This window comes from Capra hircus, chromosome 1, assembly GCF_001704415.2.
Source record: "Capra hircus breed San Clemente chromosome 1, ASM170441v1, whole genome shotgun sequence".
NCBI lineage: Eukaryota > Metazoa > Chordata > Mammalia > Artiodactyla > Bovidae > Capra > Capra hircus.
In genome coordinates this window covers 53,166,059-53,181,190 of record NC_030808.1, presented here as the reverse complement: position 1 = coordinate 53,181,190, position 15,132 = coordinate 53,166,059, and the positions used below count along the sequence as shown (strand labels likewise).

At 34.9% G+C, this 15,132-nt stretch overlaps 1 protein-coding gene across 4 annotated transcripts in view; it reads left to right on the top strand.

Annotated features, from left to right (window-relative positions):
* Positions 1 to 8,493, top strand: part of KIAA1524 (KIAA1524 ortholog) — a 28,146-nt gene extending 19,653 nt beyond the window's left edge. The window contains exons 17-21 of one of the 4 annotated variants that reach the window (XM_005674898.3): positions 220 to 416; positions 3,045 to 3,158; positions 3,402 to 3,484; positions 4,425 to 4,564; positions 5,782 to 8,493. In XM_005674898.3, the coding sequence (XP_005674955.1) occupies positions 220 to 416; positions 3,045 to 3,158; positions 3,402 to 3,484; positions 4,425 to 4,564; positions 5,782 to 5,952 (705 nt within the window). In that variant the 3' untranslated portion in view covers positions 5,953 to 8,493. Of the gene's footprint in view, positions 1 to 219; positions 417 to 1,415; positions 1,684 to 2,642; positions 2,659 to 3,044; positions 3,159 to 3,401; positions 3,485 to 4,343; positions 4,565 to 5,781 lie in introns of those variants that run through there. The other 3 variants (XM_018063907.1, XM_018063982.1, XM_018064006.1) reach the window with 3 other exon arrangements.

Here is a 15,132-nt window from a genome sequence, read left to right as displayed (position 1 = left end):
GACCCTTCCTCCCCGTGCTGCCTTCTTTACAGTACTTCTCACACCGTGTGAGAATTGTATGACCCCACTGTCACCCTTGATGTTCGAGAGGAAAATTTTCCCTCTGTCACTCTAGACTGGCCTAATAATTGACAATAAGCAGATTGATTTCATTAATTTTTTAAATTATAGAAACAGCATATTATATAAATGATAGAAAAGTATTCCACTTTCTTTTAGGCTCGGACACTTGCTAATATGTTGAGAGAAGTTGAAAGAAAAAACGAAGAGCTTGCTGTGTTGCTGAAGTCACAGCAGGTTGAATCGGAAAGAGCCCAGAGTGATATTGAGCATCTCTTTCAACATAATAGGAAGTTAGAGTCTGTGGCTGAAGAACACGAAGTTCTGACAAAATCCTACATGGAACTTCTTCAGAGGTAAATTAATAAAGTAAAAATTTCTGTGTAAAGTTAGAATTTAGAATGAACATACAGCATTTCTCTTCTCTGTCCCTAAAGTTCTTTTCTAAACATTCATATGTTCTAATAATACTATTAATATAAGTAGTTAGCAAGAAATTTATGTCATAGTGAAATGAAGTATTGTTTACTCAAACTCAGTACCACAGCTGGAAACAGAATATAAGTGTCTCTTTCCAGTTTCATTTATTCAGTCATCAGTCGTCTGGGATGTTAGCACCACAAGAACAAGTTTCACCTGTTTTATTCCCTGACAGATCTCTAGAGCCTAGAATAGTGCTGGATACATGGTTAGGCACAGCATAAGTAAGTGTTGCATGACCTTAGTTGTCACAGTTCATACTAGGTTGAACCATATGAATTGGCCATTTCTGCAGATCAAAAGTGGTTGAATGTTAACAGTTGCCCTATCATCAGCCTAATAGCATAGAAATTTGGATGTTAGTGTTTTACTCACCTTGGAATTTGTAGTCAGTATTTCTCTTTAAAGTCCTTGAATGTAGTTTACTTATATGTATGACTATCTGCAAGATAAATTATTACAGGTGAATTGCTGGTTTAAAGGCTATATGCTTTTAAATTTTTGATTGATTGTCCAGTTTACCTTCAGAAAGGCTATGCCAATGCCAATTTATACACTCACTAACAAAGTATGAGATTGATTATTACCCTGTTGTCACTTTTTATCTTTTAAGCCAGTTTTAACTTACTAATTATAAGGAAGATCAATAATAGTTATTTACTTCTGCCAAACAAAAATTACACTGTGGTTAACTTGTTTTTCTTTATATATACTTTAAGATAGGCTAAGAATTGAAAAAGTGTCCTCCTTTCTCTGGTATTAATATAGAGATACAGAAAAATTTAACTTTATAGGTCTGTGTGCTTATTTTTTTAACTTTTTTTTTTAAGCAAGATAATGTTTCTTTTTATTTCTTATTTTGCCTCACTGTGCAGCATACAGGATCTAATTCCCTGAACAGGAATTGCCCCCTGCATTGAAAGCACAGGTTCTTTACCACCGTGCCACCTGAGAAGCCCTTATTTTATTTGCCCATCAATAAAAATGAAGGGTGGAAAATGTATAGCATCTACAAAATTTGTGAGGACACGGTGATTTTTAAATAGGATAGTCTCCCCCGGCAACTTTAAGTCTGATTGAGGCAGCTCTGATAATGTGGACTATTAGTGTTCAGTGACCAACCTAGATAGCATATTCAAAAGCAGAGACATCACTTTGCCGACTAAGGTCCGTCTAGTCAAGGCTATGGTTTTTCTAGTAGTCACGTATGGATGTGAGAGTTGGACTGTGAAGAAGGCTGAGTGCTGAAGAATTGATGCATTTGAACTGTGGTGTTGGAGAAGACTCTTGAGAGTCCCTGGGACTGCAAGGAGATCCAACCAGTCCATTCTGAAGGAGATCAGCCCTGGGATTTCTTTGGAAGGACTGATGCTAAAGCTGAAACTCCAGTACTTTGGCCACCTCATGCGAAGAGTTGACTCATTGGAAAAGACTCTGATGCTGGGAGGGATTGGGGGCAGGAAGAGAAGGGGACGACAGAGGATGAGATGGCTGGATGGCATCACGGACCCAATGGATGTGAATCTGAGTGAACTCCGGGAGTTAGTGATGGACAGGGAGGCCTGGCGTGCTGCAATTCATGGGGTCGCAAAGAGTCGGACACGACTGACCGACTGAACTGAACTGAACTGAGAATGTAAAAGAAAGTAGGCAGTGCTCCAAGAGAAAATAGGCTTTCTAGGATTTGCTTATGTTCCAGATAGTAAGTGAGGAGTGGGCCACAAAATGAAACTCCAGCCTTGAGGGGCCTGGTGAATAACAAATGAAGCTGGCTGGGAAAGTTTATTTGTAATGGCAGGGATATCTCAAGGCATTAAAATTCAGAATTTTACAAACTCTCTGTGGGGTAAATAAAACTTCTGCTGGCCACATTTGGCCAGTGCCACCATTTTGTTTATCCTCTGAAAGGACATTTTATGCTTAAGATAGTTGGGTGTCAAAGTATCACTTTGGAAAGGATTTTTTATATGTTTACCTTACAGGTAAAATAAGCACAGGACTATATGATGCAGAACTATAAAGAGGCAAGAGAAACTTAAAATCTTCAGCCACTTAATTCATTAATTTGATGTTTTTCCTTGAACATGTATTATGCCCACCAGGCTAGTGATGATAGGTGTAAGTTTAATTTTTTTTGTTTTTAATACCTTATCCTTTAAGAGAAACTGTTTCAGTTTCTGGACTTGACTGTAAAGAAAAAGACATGTATTTTAATAGCAAATTTTGTAATACAGTATTCTGTAAATAAACTTTTTATCAATAAATCTGAAGTTAATGTCCCACATATTTCCATTTCATAGTATTTTTTTACCTCTTCAGTCAGCCAAAACATACCTTTATTGTCTTTTAGAGTTAACCTAACTCTATTCATGTCTTGCTTGTTCACATAGCATTCCAACTCTTCCTGTAGTATATGCAGTTTAGTCAGAAGAGTAGTAAAGAAGACACTCAGTTTCTTTTTCTCTGTGTTTTCCTCTACTAAAAATATCTCCTTGTCTTTTCAGGAATGAAACTGCTGAAAAGAAAAACAAAGATTTACAGGTCACTTGTGATTCTCTACATAAACAAATTGAGACTGTGAAAAAGCTGAATGAGTCACTCAAGCAACAAAATGAAAAGTAAAATTTACAGTTTTTTACTTTAATTATTTAGATTTTTCAAAAAGAAAATGATTCCCCATATATAGAACATTATGTTTTATATATAAAATGAACAGAATTATTATAGATATAAAGTACATATTTGGCAGAATTTAAGAGTAATTACTAGTCTTAGAAATTTCCTCTTAAAATACTTGTTGGAGAGAAAAAGAAATTATATGGTTCACTAATGTTTTCTTCTGTATTGTCTTATAACTTCAGAACTATTGCCCAATTGATAGAGAAAGAAGAACAGAGAAAAGAAGTACAGAACCAACTAGTAGACAGAGAATGTAAGCTAGCAAGTAAGTAGCTTGTTTAATCAGTTGTCTATATTTTAATAAATCTTATGTTGGAAGAAAAAGCATGAGTGGTTTTTAGTTTGCTGTTTCATTTCCTACTTCTGTCATTTTTTTTAATCCTTAAATCATATCTTAAAAGTTCTCCTTTTCTTGCCACAAAGCAGTTTAGTTAAACTAAAAAAGCAATACATTTTTTCTAAAATCAGGAGTTATAGGAAATGGTTGTCCTTTTTAAAATAAGAAAATTTTTAAAGAAAATAACAGCAGGTGGCAGTGCTAGGTAACTTATAGTTGCTAGCTTCTTAATGGTAGTAACTCTAAAGTGATCTACAGAAATGTTCCGACTCACTTGCCTTAAAGCACAGACATCTACCTGTATAATTGTTCATAATTTTCTTTTACCCTTTCTTTTCTAACCCTTAAACTCTATAAGGATTATCCTTCCCCTCATTACTATATCTTGTATTTAGAACAGAGGAAGAGGGAAAGACAGGGACAATTTAGCATTTTCTATAGAATCCTGGGCTTCCCTTTTAGCTCAGTTGGTAAATAATCTGCCTGCAACACAGGAGACCTGGGTTCATTTCCTCGGTTGGGAAGATCCCATAAAGAAGGAAATGAAAACCCACTCCAGTATTGCCTGGAGAATCTCATGGACCAGAGGAGTCTGGCAGGCTACTGTGGGGTCACAAGAGTTGGACACAACTTAGCGACTAAACCACCACCATAGAATCCTGGCATGGGAGGAAAGTTTTGTGATTTTTTTAAATTCATCAAATGCTATATCACTTATATGTAGCAAGATGTTTCTGTTTTCTCTGTAATTGTCTTTTGTAACATAATAGGTTCTAAACCTTTTCAGGGCAATGTCAGTATAGGACCTTTGAGTATAAAGCTGACTGTTTTAAGACCTTTGAGTATAAAGCTGACTGTTTGCTTTAAGACCTAGAACAAAAAATAAAAGTACAGGAAGAAAAGATTAAAGTCTTACAAAGAGAAAAAGAAGACAAAGAGGAAACCATTGGTGTCCTTAGAAAAGAATTAAATAGAACAGATCAGATAAGAAAAGAATTGAGCATTAAGGTAAGAATCTATTGCATTCTCATTTGCAATGAAATGATAAAATCTTATTTTGTGAAAAAGGTAAATCTGTATAAATTAGTGTTCTGTTTCTTCAGTAATTTTGCTTAGAAGATACCAGAAGCTCAAATTGATTTGACAGTTGTTTGTTATGAGGGCTCTCACAGTGTGAAAACTTGTATTTTCTAAAATTGTTACACATTGATTAAATGTATACTGTGTTCCAGCACTTGCTGCTTTCAAGAGGGCAAAGAATACAGAAAGAGATTCTCAGTTCATAATGTCACGTACAGATAGCTACCTGTATATATGTATATAACTGCATCTTTTTGCTTACAAGGATGGTGATAATAATAGAAGTTTGCATATATGTAAAATTTCATAATTTACAAAGGACTCTGAAATATTTTTCTTAATCTTCCTCACTTTAATAACTATACTAATATATAAGTATTTGTAAATATTTTCATCTTACAAATGAAACTAAGTCTTAAGTTACTTGCTCAAGTTTGTCACGTAGCTATGTGAAATAGTAGGCATATATTCTAAGTTCATTGCTCTTTCTACATTATCATGATTGCTTCAGTGTGGGCTATTTAGGTGGCTCAGACAAGAAAGAATCTGCCTGCAATGCAGGAGACACAGGTTCAATCCCTGGATCGGGAAAATTCCCTGGAGAAGGGAGTGGCTACCCACTCCAGTATTCTTGCCTGAAAAATCCCATGGACAAAGGAGCCTGGCAGGCTACAGTCCATGGAGTCACAAAGAGTGACACACAACTGAGCAACTAACAATTGCACTGAGTGTGGTAGCTATGAATAATGCTTTCTGGACCATCTACTTCAAGGAAGATGAGAACAGACCAAGATTAAAAGGACCGAACAACTACAGAATATAAGTGACAGGAGAGGCATGCAATTTAGCTTTAATATGTTTATCTTAATATAATTCTAAATAGTAATATGTAGTATTTTCTGCAGAAGTACAAGCTTAAAAAGACAAATTGAATCATGTCTTCCCAATTTGTTTATTATTGTTTAACAGTTACAGATCTTAAACTTACCATATAATTGTTAAATAAAGTATATTACATTAATGTGCCTTGATATGGTTGTCTTACAAATAAAACATAAGGACAGGTTTCTTAAAGCAGGTTTCTGTGAAGAGAAAACATGCTAAGTTGTTTTCTTCAATTTCTCTCTACCGCCCCCTTTTCTCAGGCTTCCTCCCTGGAAGTTCAAAAGGCTCAATTAGAAGGTCGTTTGGAAGAGAAAGAGTCCCTGGTAAAACTTCAGCAAGAGGAGTTAAACAAACATTCTCATATGATAGCAATGATCCATAGTCTAAGTGGTGGGAAAATAAATCCAGAAACTGTGAATCTCAGTATATAGACACTATGTGTTTTATCTACTGGCAGGGTGGGGGAGGAAAGCTAATCTGTGACTCCAAAACAAGAGCAAATTATTATCTAATTATTAATTTAGTAAAGAACCTGATCTGACACGTGTTTTTATTTGGTCTTAAATTTTTTACTTCCTCTTTCTGTATTTTACTGCTTAAAACTTTCTTTAGTTCTTCAGAATATTCTTCTTAACCTTCATTATTTTTTCTAAGGTTTTTTTTTCCCTCTTCATTAGTTGCTTTCCACTGTCTTCTGCTTGTTTACTCTCATTTGTGATTAGGTTTTTAAAATCAGGCATCAGTGAACTTTTCTTTCTCCTTTTATTGAAATATAGTTGACACATTTATAAATTATATATAGTTGACACATTGTATAAATTTAAGATATACAACATAATAATTTGCCTTATGAACTGATGACCATAATAGGTTTAGTGAACATCCATTATCTTATATAAAAACAACATTAAAGAAACAAAAAAGTTGTTTTTCCTTGTGAAGAGAACTCTTAGGATTTACTCTCTTAACAACTTTAATATGTAAGTTAAAGAAAGCAGTGTAAATTCTCTTTATCATGCTGTATGTTACATCTTCAGTACTTACTTACCTACAGCTGGAAATGTATATCCTTTGATCACCTTCATCTGAGTCTCCCTTCACCCCTATTCAGTGAATTTAAAATAACTTTATTACTGCATTTAAAATGTAGTAAGATACATGGTGTAAGTTCTAAATTTTTTTAAAAATACAGTAAATATTTGTAGAAATAATGTATAAATATTTAAAAATAGCTGTTGTATTGTCTATATTGTCACATAAAAACCTGTAGTAACTTACAGAATTATTTATGGATACCTTTAGTTTTATTCTTTAAAATGTTACATGTTCGCCCACCAGTATCATTTTCAGTCAGTTATGAATTTCTTATTAACATACAGATAACTTGGATTCTACCTTTGCCACATATTCAGAAATTTATTGTTAAATTCTGATTTAAATTTCATTTAATATATCATCTTTTATTGAAATAGTTTTACATTAGGCCATTTAATTTTAAAGCGTAACTTTATCCTCATTCATGTATTTCTTTTATACAAGGGAATTTTTTAGTACTCTGTTTTGAATTGAATGTTTTAAATAGTCTTTAAGAAGAATTTGTATATTTGTATTTTGGTTGATTTTATTACTATGCTACTACAACCATTGATTTTACTTGGTGTATTCCTCATTATTTGTATCTCTATTTGACTTAGGTAAACTTAGATTTACTTCTGTTTTTTAACCATAGTATATCTGAATTTTTATTTAGAAAATACATTTTTTGTAATTCACTAGTTACACTAAACAATATCAAACTAATAAGTTTCATATATTTGTATGCATTTTGTATAGTTCTGAAATTTTTTCAAAAAGCATCGTGTCATATATTACATTTTAAATTGCTATGCATTCCTTAAGGGGTATAGTCTATTCAAGATACTGAGCCTAGCCCAGTGCTACCCAGTAGAATTTTTTGTGATGATGGAAATGTTCTTTGTCTGCACTATACAGTACCATAGCCTTTAGCCATGTGTGGTTAATGAGCACTTAAAATGTGTCTAGTGCAGTGGAAGAATTGAATTCTTAATTTTATTTAATTTTAATTGATTGTAACTTTAATTTCCATCCAACTGCACAGTTCAGATATAGACTATTTTTGCAAGTATTTGTTTATTTAAGCCACTCAATTTGCCTATTCTTAAAAACCTGTGTAGGCAGAGACTTCATGTAGTTTTCAGCCTTTTTTTTTAATAAAATAGTTTTAATCTGTTAATCTCTTCTCTCTAAAGAAAAAAACCCATATTTCAGATTTAACAGTGAGTACTAATTGTCATCCATCTTCATTTCTGTTTTTTCCTAGTTTTTCTGTCTCTTGTAGCATGTTTCATATTCCTGTTGTTTGTCTTAACCTTAGTATGTTGGGTACTTTTTTTTTTTTTTTTTTTTTTGCTTTTTGGTTCTGTACACACCTCAATCAAAACCCAAGTGTGTGTGTTTATGTGTGTATATGTTCTTTTGTAAGAAAGATTAATATTAATCTATCTTAAGCAAATTTGAATCTCTGCTATAGTCAGAGTTTTACAAATGATTCCTATTGTGTATGTTCATTTTCTGATGAAGAATACAAGTAAGTGAATAAATATATCATATTGGAGTTGTTCATATTCTTTAAGAATTTTGCTATGAAGTTTGAATTCAAGTATACATTAACACAATTCCTTGTAACCATTTGCATTTGTTACTTGAACAAATAGAGTTTTCTTAAAATTTGGCTGGTTGGAGTTTATACTATACTGTCACCCATTTAATGTCAGGGCAAAAAATAAGTCATGAAAACCTAATGCTCTGTTTTAGAGAAACGTTGTCAGATTGGTATCCTTTTAGTTTCATTTATTGTGTGTTGCAAAAACTAGTTGCCTGTGTTAAAAATATATTGAGGTTCTGTCTTGAGCTAGGACTGTTCATTAAATGAAAATATAACTGAATTTCAACTTCTGCTTGAGGCTTATTCTTATATTTGTTACCTCTAATCAAGGTATATTCCCTAAAATACATAACCTTATTTTACTTTGATTTTTTTCTTTTCCTCTTTTCAAATATCATTAGTTATGAATTGTATTTACCACTTTACTTTTGACTTGCCTCCTGTTAGATAAAACACATGTCCTGTTTATGACTTAGCAAACATTTTCTGTAAAGGGGCAGGTAGTATATTTTAGACATTCTGAGACATGCAGCCTGGTCTCTTACATCCACTCAAATCTGCAAATGCAGCATGAAAGCAGCCATCCACGGTATGTAAATAAATGTGTGTGGTTCTGTTCTGATAAAATTTTATTTACAAAAACAGTCAAAACTTTGCTATTGAATGTTTTATCTTCTTGAATAATTCGACCCTTTTAGGATTAAGAAATGTATCATTATCTTTGGTGATCTCTGTCTTGATATTAATATAGCCTTTTTATCTATAAAATGCATGACATATAGACAGTATATAGTTGGGTCTTGCTTTTTTTTTTTTTCCCCCCTACCTATTTTGACAAATAAGTCCTTAACTGTCAAAGTCCACTTGGAGTTAATGTTGTACTACTTAATAGAAAATGTAGAAACCTTGCAACTGTATGGATTCTTTTACTCATTTTAGTTGACACATATATGTACATTATTGACCCCCAAACTTGTATTTTTTTGCTTTAATCAAGTATGTATACATACCCTGGCTTTCAGCATCATAATATATTTACCTCTTTGCACACAGTAATATACACAAGATAGTATCTTCAATGTAGCATTACTATTTGTCCCTCTGAAAATAATTTATTAAGTAATTTATGGGAAGACACTGCAAATACCTGTTTCTTCTAACTTTCATCTACTAGTTTTAGTGTCCATTGGGATTCCCTGGTGGCTCAGAAATAAGAATGCACCTGCAGGAGACATGGGTTCAATCCTTGATCCAAGAAAATCCCACATGCCACAGAGCAATTAAAGCCTGTGTGCCACAACCGGCTCTACAGCCTGGGAGCTGCAACTACTGAGCCCATGTGCTGCAACTACTAAAGCGCACATGCCCTAGAGCCCGTGCTTTGCAACAAGAGAAGCCACTGCAGTGAGAAGCTCAGGCACTACAGTGAGCTTGTCCCTACTTGCTGCAGCTAGAAGAAAAGCCCGCGCGGCGATGAAGACTCAGCACTGCCCCCCAGAAAATACAGAGTCTCGCTTCAATCAGTTGTTACTCTGATGGTTGCTAAGTGGTTATTTTCTTTACTATTCTGCTTTTTAAACAGGATAATGAACATTTTGTCTCAACCATTTGCCTTGGCACTCTCGGTGATCTCCAATAAATAATTGCATATTACCCATAATGATTTTTTTTAAAAAGTGTTTCGGATTAAGAAACTGATTGTATATTTTCAGCATTCACTGGATTTATACTTGATTTTTTTTTTTAACTGTGCTATGTCTTTGTTGTAGTACGTGGACTTTAGTTGAGCACAGGCTTCTCTTATTGGAGGGCACATCTAAAGCACACAGGCTTAGTAGTTGTACACAGGTGGCGTGTGAGATCTTAGTTCCCTGAAGGATCAAGCCTATGTCATCTCTGCTGGAAGGTGGATTTTTAACCGCTAGACCATTTGGGAAATCTCAAGACAATAGATTTTTAAAAAACAACTAAGATGAACAGAAAATATGACTTATGCCTTTAAAAGCTAGTTGGTTTTTAGAAAGGCAAGTCATAGAACCAAAGAAAAGCTAGTTAATTTTATTATTATATTATTGATAATGAGCCTGATAAGTACTTGAAGTTGTGAGCCTCTGTAATCCATAAGTTGGGAAGAAACATAAAAATTTTAAAAAATCATGGATTCCTTTGAATTTGCCATTTACTTTGAAATCTTTCACAGTCTTCTGCTTAGCATTTTGTAGCTAATTGGCTCTCTTCCTGTCATACAGAAAGGCCTGTTTATGCTTGTTTTTATCCAAGCATTTCAAAAATAACATAGAAAAAACAATGATCATCATGAATGAAGAAGTACCTTAATTCATAGAACATTGCTCTTTTGTACATCGAGCTTCAAATAACCCTTCATAAAGATACTAAATGTGAAGAGAGAAAGTGAGTATCTTTCCTCCCAACTAAATGCACATTTTTTTCCTTAACTTCCTGTCCCTCCCCCACACCTTTCTCCCTGTTAACCATAAGTTTATTCTCTCGAGTCTATGAGTCTGTTTCTGTTTGGTAAATATATTTATGCCTTATTACTTTATATTCGGAATATAACTGATAGCTTATACTTCTCTGACTTCACTTGTTATGACAGTCTCTAGGTCCATCCATGTTCCTGCAAATGGCATAATTTCATTCTGTTAACGCCTGAGTCATTTGAAAAGACCCTGATGCTGGGAAAGATTGAGGGCAGGAGAAGAAAGGGACGACAGGGTGAGATGGTTGGATGGCATCACCGACTCGATGGACATGGATTTGGGTGGACTCTGGGAGTTGCTGATGGACAGGGAGGCCTGGCGTGCTGCGGTTCATGGGGTCGCAAAGAGTCGGACACGACTGAGCAACTGAACTGAACTGAATGGCTGAGTAGTATTCCATTATGTATGTGGGTGGTATACCGCATCTTTTTCCATTAATCTGTCAAAGGACACTTGGGTTGCTTCCATGTCTTGGCTATTATAAGTAGTGCTGCTATGAACATTTGCAATATGTTCCATAATGCTGCATGTAGTAATATGTAAGTTGTTTAATATGGAGTAATATGTAAATAGTGTTGCATTTATCTTTTGAAATTAGAGTTTTCTCTGGATATATGCCCAGGAGTGGGATTGTTAGATCATAGGGTAACTCTGTTTTTAGTTTTTTAAGAAACCTCCATAGTGGTTTTCATAGTGGCTGCACCAATTTACATTCCCACCAATAGTGTAGAGATTTTTCTTTTCTACACACCCTCTCCAACACTTGTTTGTTGACTTTTTTGATGATGGCAGTTCTGACTGGTGTGAAGTGATATCTCATTGTAGTTTTGATTTTAATTTCTTTAATAATCGACGTTGAGCATGTTTTCATGTGCCTATTGGCCATCTTTATGTCTTCCTTGGAGAAATTTCTGTTTAGGTCTTCTGCCCTTTTTGATTGGATTGTTTGGTTTCTTGTTATTCAGTTGTATGAGCTGTTTATATAGTTTGGAAATTAAGCCCTTGTTGGTCACATCATTTACAAATATTTTTTCCCATTCTTTGAGTTGTCTGTTCTTTTTGTTTATGGTTCCTTTTGGACTTCCCTTGTGGTTCAGCTAGTAAAGAGTCCACCTGCAATGCAGGAGAACTGGGTTCGATCCCTGGGTTGGGGTGATCCCCTGAAGAAGGGAAAGCCTACCTATGCCAGTATTATGGCCTGGAGAATTCCCTGGACTGTAGTCCGTGGGGTCTCACAGAATCGGACACAACTGAACAACTTTCACTTTCATTGGGATTCCCTGGTTCAGATAGTAAAGAGTCTGCAATGCGGGAGACCTGGGTTCAATCCCTGGGTAGGGAAGATCCCCTGGAGAAGGAATTGGCAGCCCACTCCAGTACTTTTGCCTAGAAAATTCCAAGGATGGAGGAGCCTGGTGGGCTACAGTCCATGGGGTCACAAAGAGCTGGACACGACTGAGCAACTTCACTTTTCACTTTACTGTGCAAAAGCTTATGAGTTTGACTAGGTCCCATTTATTTGTTTTTACTTTTGTTTTGTTTTTTTTTGCCTTAGGAGACTGACCTAAGAAAACATTGCTACAATTTTTGTCAGAGAATGTTTGGCCTATGTTCTCTTCTATGAGTCCTATAGTATCCTATCTTACATTTAACCTATTTTGAGTTCATTTCTGTTTATAATGTGAAGAGTGTATTCTGACTTCATTGATTTACATGCAGCTGTCCAACTTTCCCAATACCAGTTAGTATACAGATTCTTTTCCCTATTGTATATTCTGGCTTCTTTTGTTGAAGATTAACTGACCATAGGTGTGTGGGTTTATTTCTAAGCTCTGTATTCTGTTGCATTGATTCCTATGTCTGCTTATGCCAGTACCACACTGTTTTGATGACTAACTTTGTACTGTTGTCTGAAGTCTTGGAGTTATGCCTCCAGCTTATTCTTTTTCCTCAGGTTTGCTTCAACAATTGTGGGTCTTTTGTGACTCCATATAAATTTTAGGGTTATTTGTTCTAGTTCTGTGGAAAATGTAGTGGATATTTTGATAAGGATTGCATTAAATCTGTAGTTTGCTTTGGGCAGTATGGCCATTTTAACAATATTAATTCTTCCAATCCAAGAATTGGGAATATTTTTCCATTTGTTTAAATGGAAAATTTGCCTTTAATTTTCTTTCAGTTTTCATTTTCAGTTTCCTTTAATCAATGATTTATACTTCTCAGCATATAAGTCTTTCAGATCCTTGGCTCAGTTTATTCCTAAGGGTTTTTGGTGGGGGAACAGGCAGGTGGTGATTTTAAATGAATTTATTTCTTACTTTCTGATGTCTCATTGTTACTATAAAGAAATGCAACATATTTCTGGATGTTAATCATGTATTCTATTACGTTGTGAATTTATCAGTTTCAGTTTTTGTGTGGGGTCTGTCTTTAAGAGTTTCCTATGTATACAAAGGAAACTATAAGCAAGGTGAAAAGACAGCCTTCTGAATGGAAGTAAATAATAGCAAATGAAGCGACTGACAAACAACTAACCTCAAAAATATACAAGCAACTTATGCAGCTCAATTCCAGAAAAATAAACAACCCAGTCAAAAAATGGGCCAAAGAACTAAATAGACATTTCTCCAAAGAAGACATATAGATGGCTAACAAACACATGAAAAGATGCTCAACATCACTCATTATCAGAGAAATGCAAATCAAGACCACAATGAGGTACCATTTCACACCAGTCAGAATGGCTGCGATCCAAAAGTCTGCAAGCAATAAATGCTGGAGAGGGTGTGGAGAAAAGGGAACCCTTTTACACTTTTGGTGGGAATGCAAACTTGTACAGCCACTATGGAGAACAGTGTGGAGATTCCTTTAAAAATTGCAAATAGAACTGCCATATGACCCAGCAATCCCACTGATGGGTATACACACCTAGGAAACCAGAATTGAAAGAGACACATGTACCCCAATGTTCATCGCAGCACTGTTTATAATAGCCGGGACATGGAAACAACCTAGATGTCCATCAGCAGATGAATGATAAGAAAGCTGTGGTACATATACACAATGGAGTATTACTCAGCTAGTAAAAAGAATACATTTGAATCAGTTCTAATGAGGTGGATGAAACTGGAGCCTATTATACAGAGTGAAGTAAGCCAGAAAGAAAAACACCAATACAGTATACTAACACATACATATGGAATTTAGAAAGATGGTAATGATAACCTTGTATGCGAGACAGCAAAAGAGACACAGATGTATAGAATGGACTTTTGGACTCTGAGGGAGAGGAAGAGGGTGGGATGATTTGGGAGAATGGCACTGAAACATGTAAACTATCATGTAAGAAACGAATCGCCAGTCTATGTTCGATACAGGATGCTTGGGGCTGGTGCACGGGGATGATCCAGAGAGATGAGATGGGAGGGGGTTCAGGATTGGGAACTCATGTACACTCATGGCGGATTCATGTTAATGTATGGCAAAACCAATACAGTATTGTAAAATAAAGTAAATAAAATTTTTTTTAAAAGTTTCCTATGTGTAGTGTCCTCATCTGCATATAATGGCAGTTTTACCTCTTCCCTTCCAATGTGGATACCACAAAGGGCTTTTTATATATAAAGTCTGAACAGTGCTGCCTAAGAGAATGACATTTCAGTCAGTAGAGTAGGTTGAGGTATAGTTTCATTATGTTATTAAAAACTAATTTTTCACTAAGCAGCTAAGCATTTGGCAGGGATTTAGTAGTGAATGTGATTCTGCCTCTGTTACATTGTCTACATTCTTATTCTAAGAGTTATGTTTCATCTCACTTATCTCAGAAAGCCAAAAGATAACATGTATTAGAGTAGCCTTATTCTTTTCTCAAATTTCAAATAAAAAGACTTGTGATTAGCCTTTAGAAAACACAGCACTGTTCATGTTCATTTAGGCAGGGTTTTCCTTTACCCACCAATAAAGACTAGTATTAACTACTACAAACTAATTAGCTCACAGTTAATCAGCATGTTAGATCTCTGGATTCTTAAAGAACAGTGAGCCCAAACCCTATGAGTTTTACAAAAATGTTTAAGCTTTATATTGCATTTTCAGATAAGAAACCCTATGATTCAAATGCAAACTGATATGTAATTTAAAAACACTTATTATGGGCACTTTCACTTCTGGGAATTTATCTTAAGGAAATATAGATGTGCAATAAGATTTAGATAAAGTAATATTCATTACAGAACTGTTTATTGTGGTACAAAATTGGAAATAACCAATGTATACAGTTAAAGTACTGTCATTCAATAGAATAATGTATAGCCTTTTTAAAAAGATGTAGAAATATATGAGTACATGGACAGAGATTCCTGTTGTGTTAACTGGAAAACTTGTTTTTCCACTTAAGTAGGTTAAGCAGAAAACCTACTGTGGGC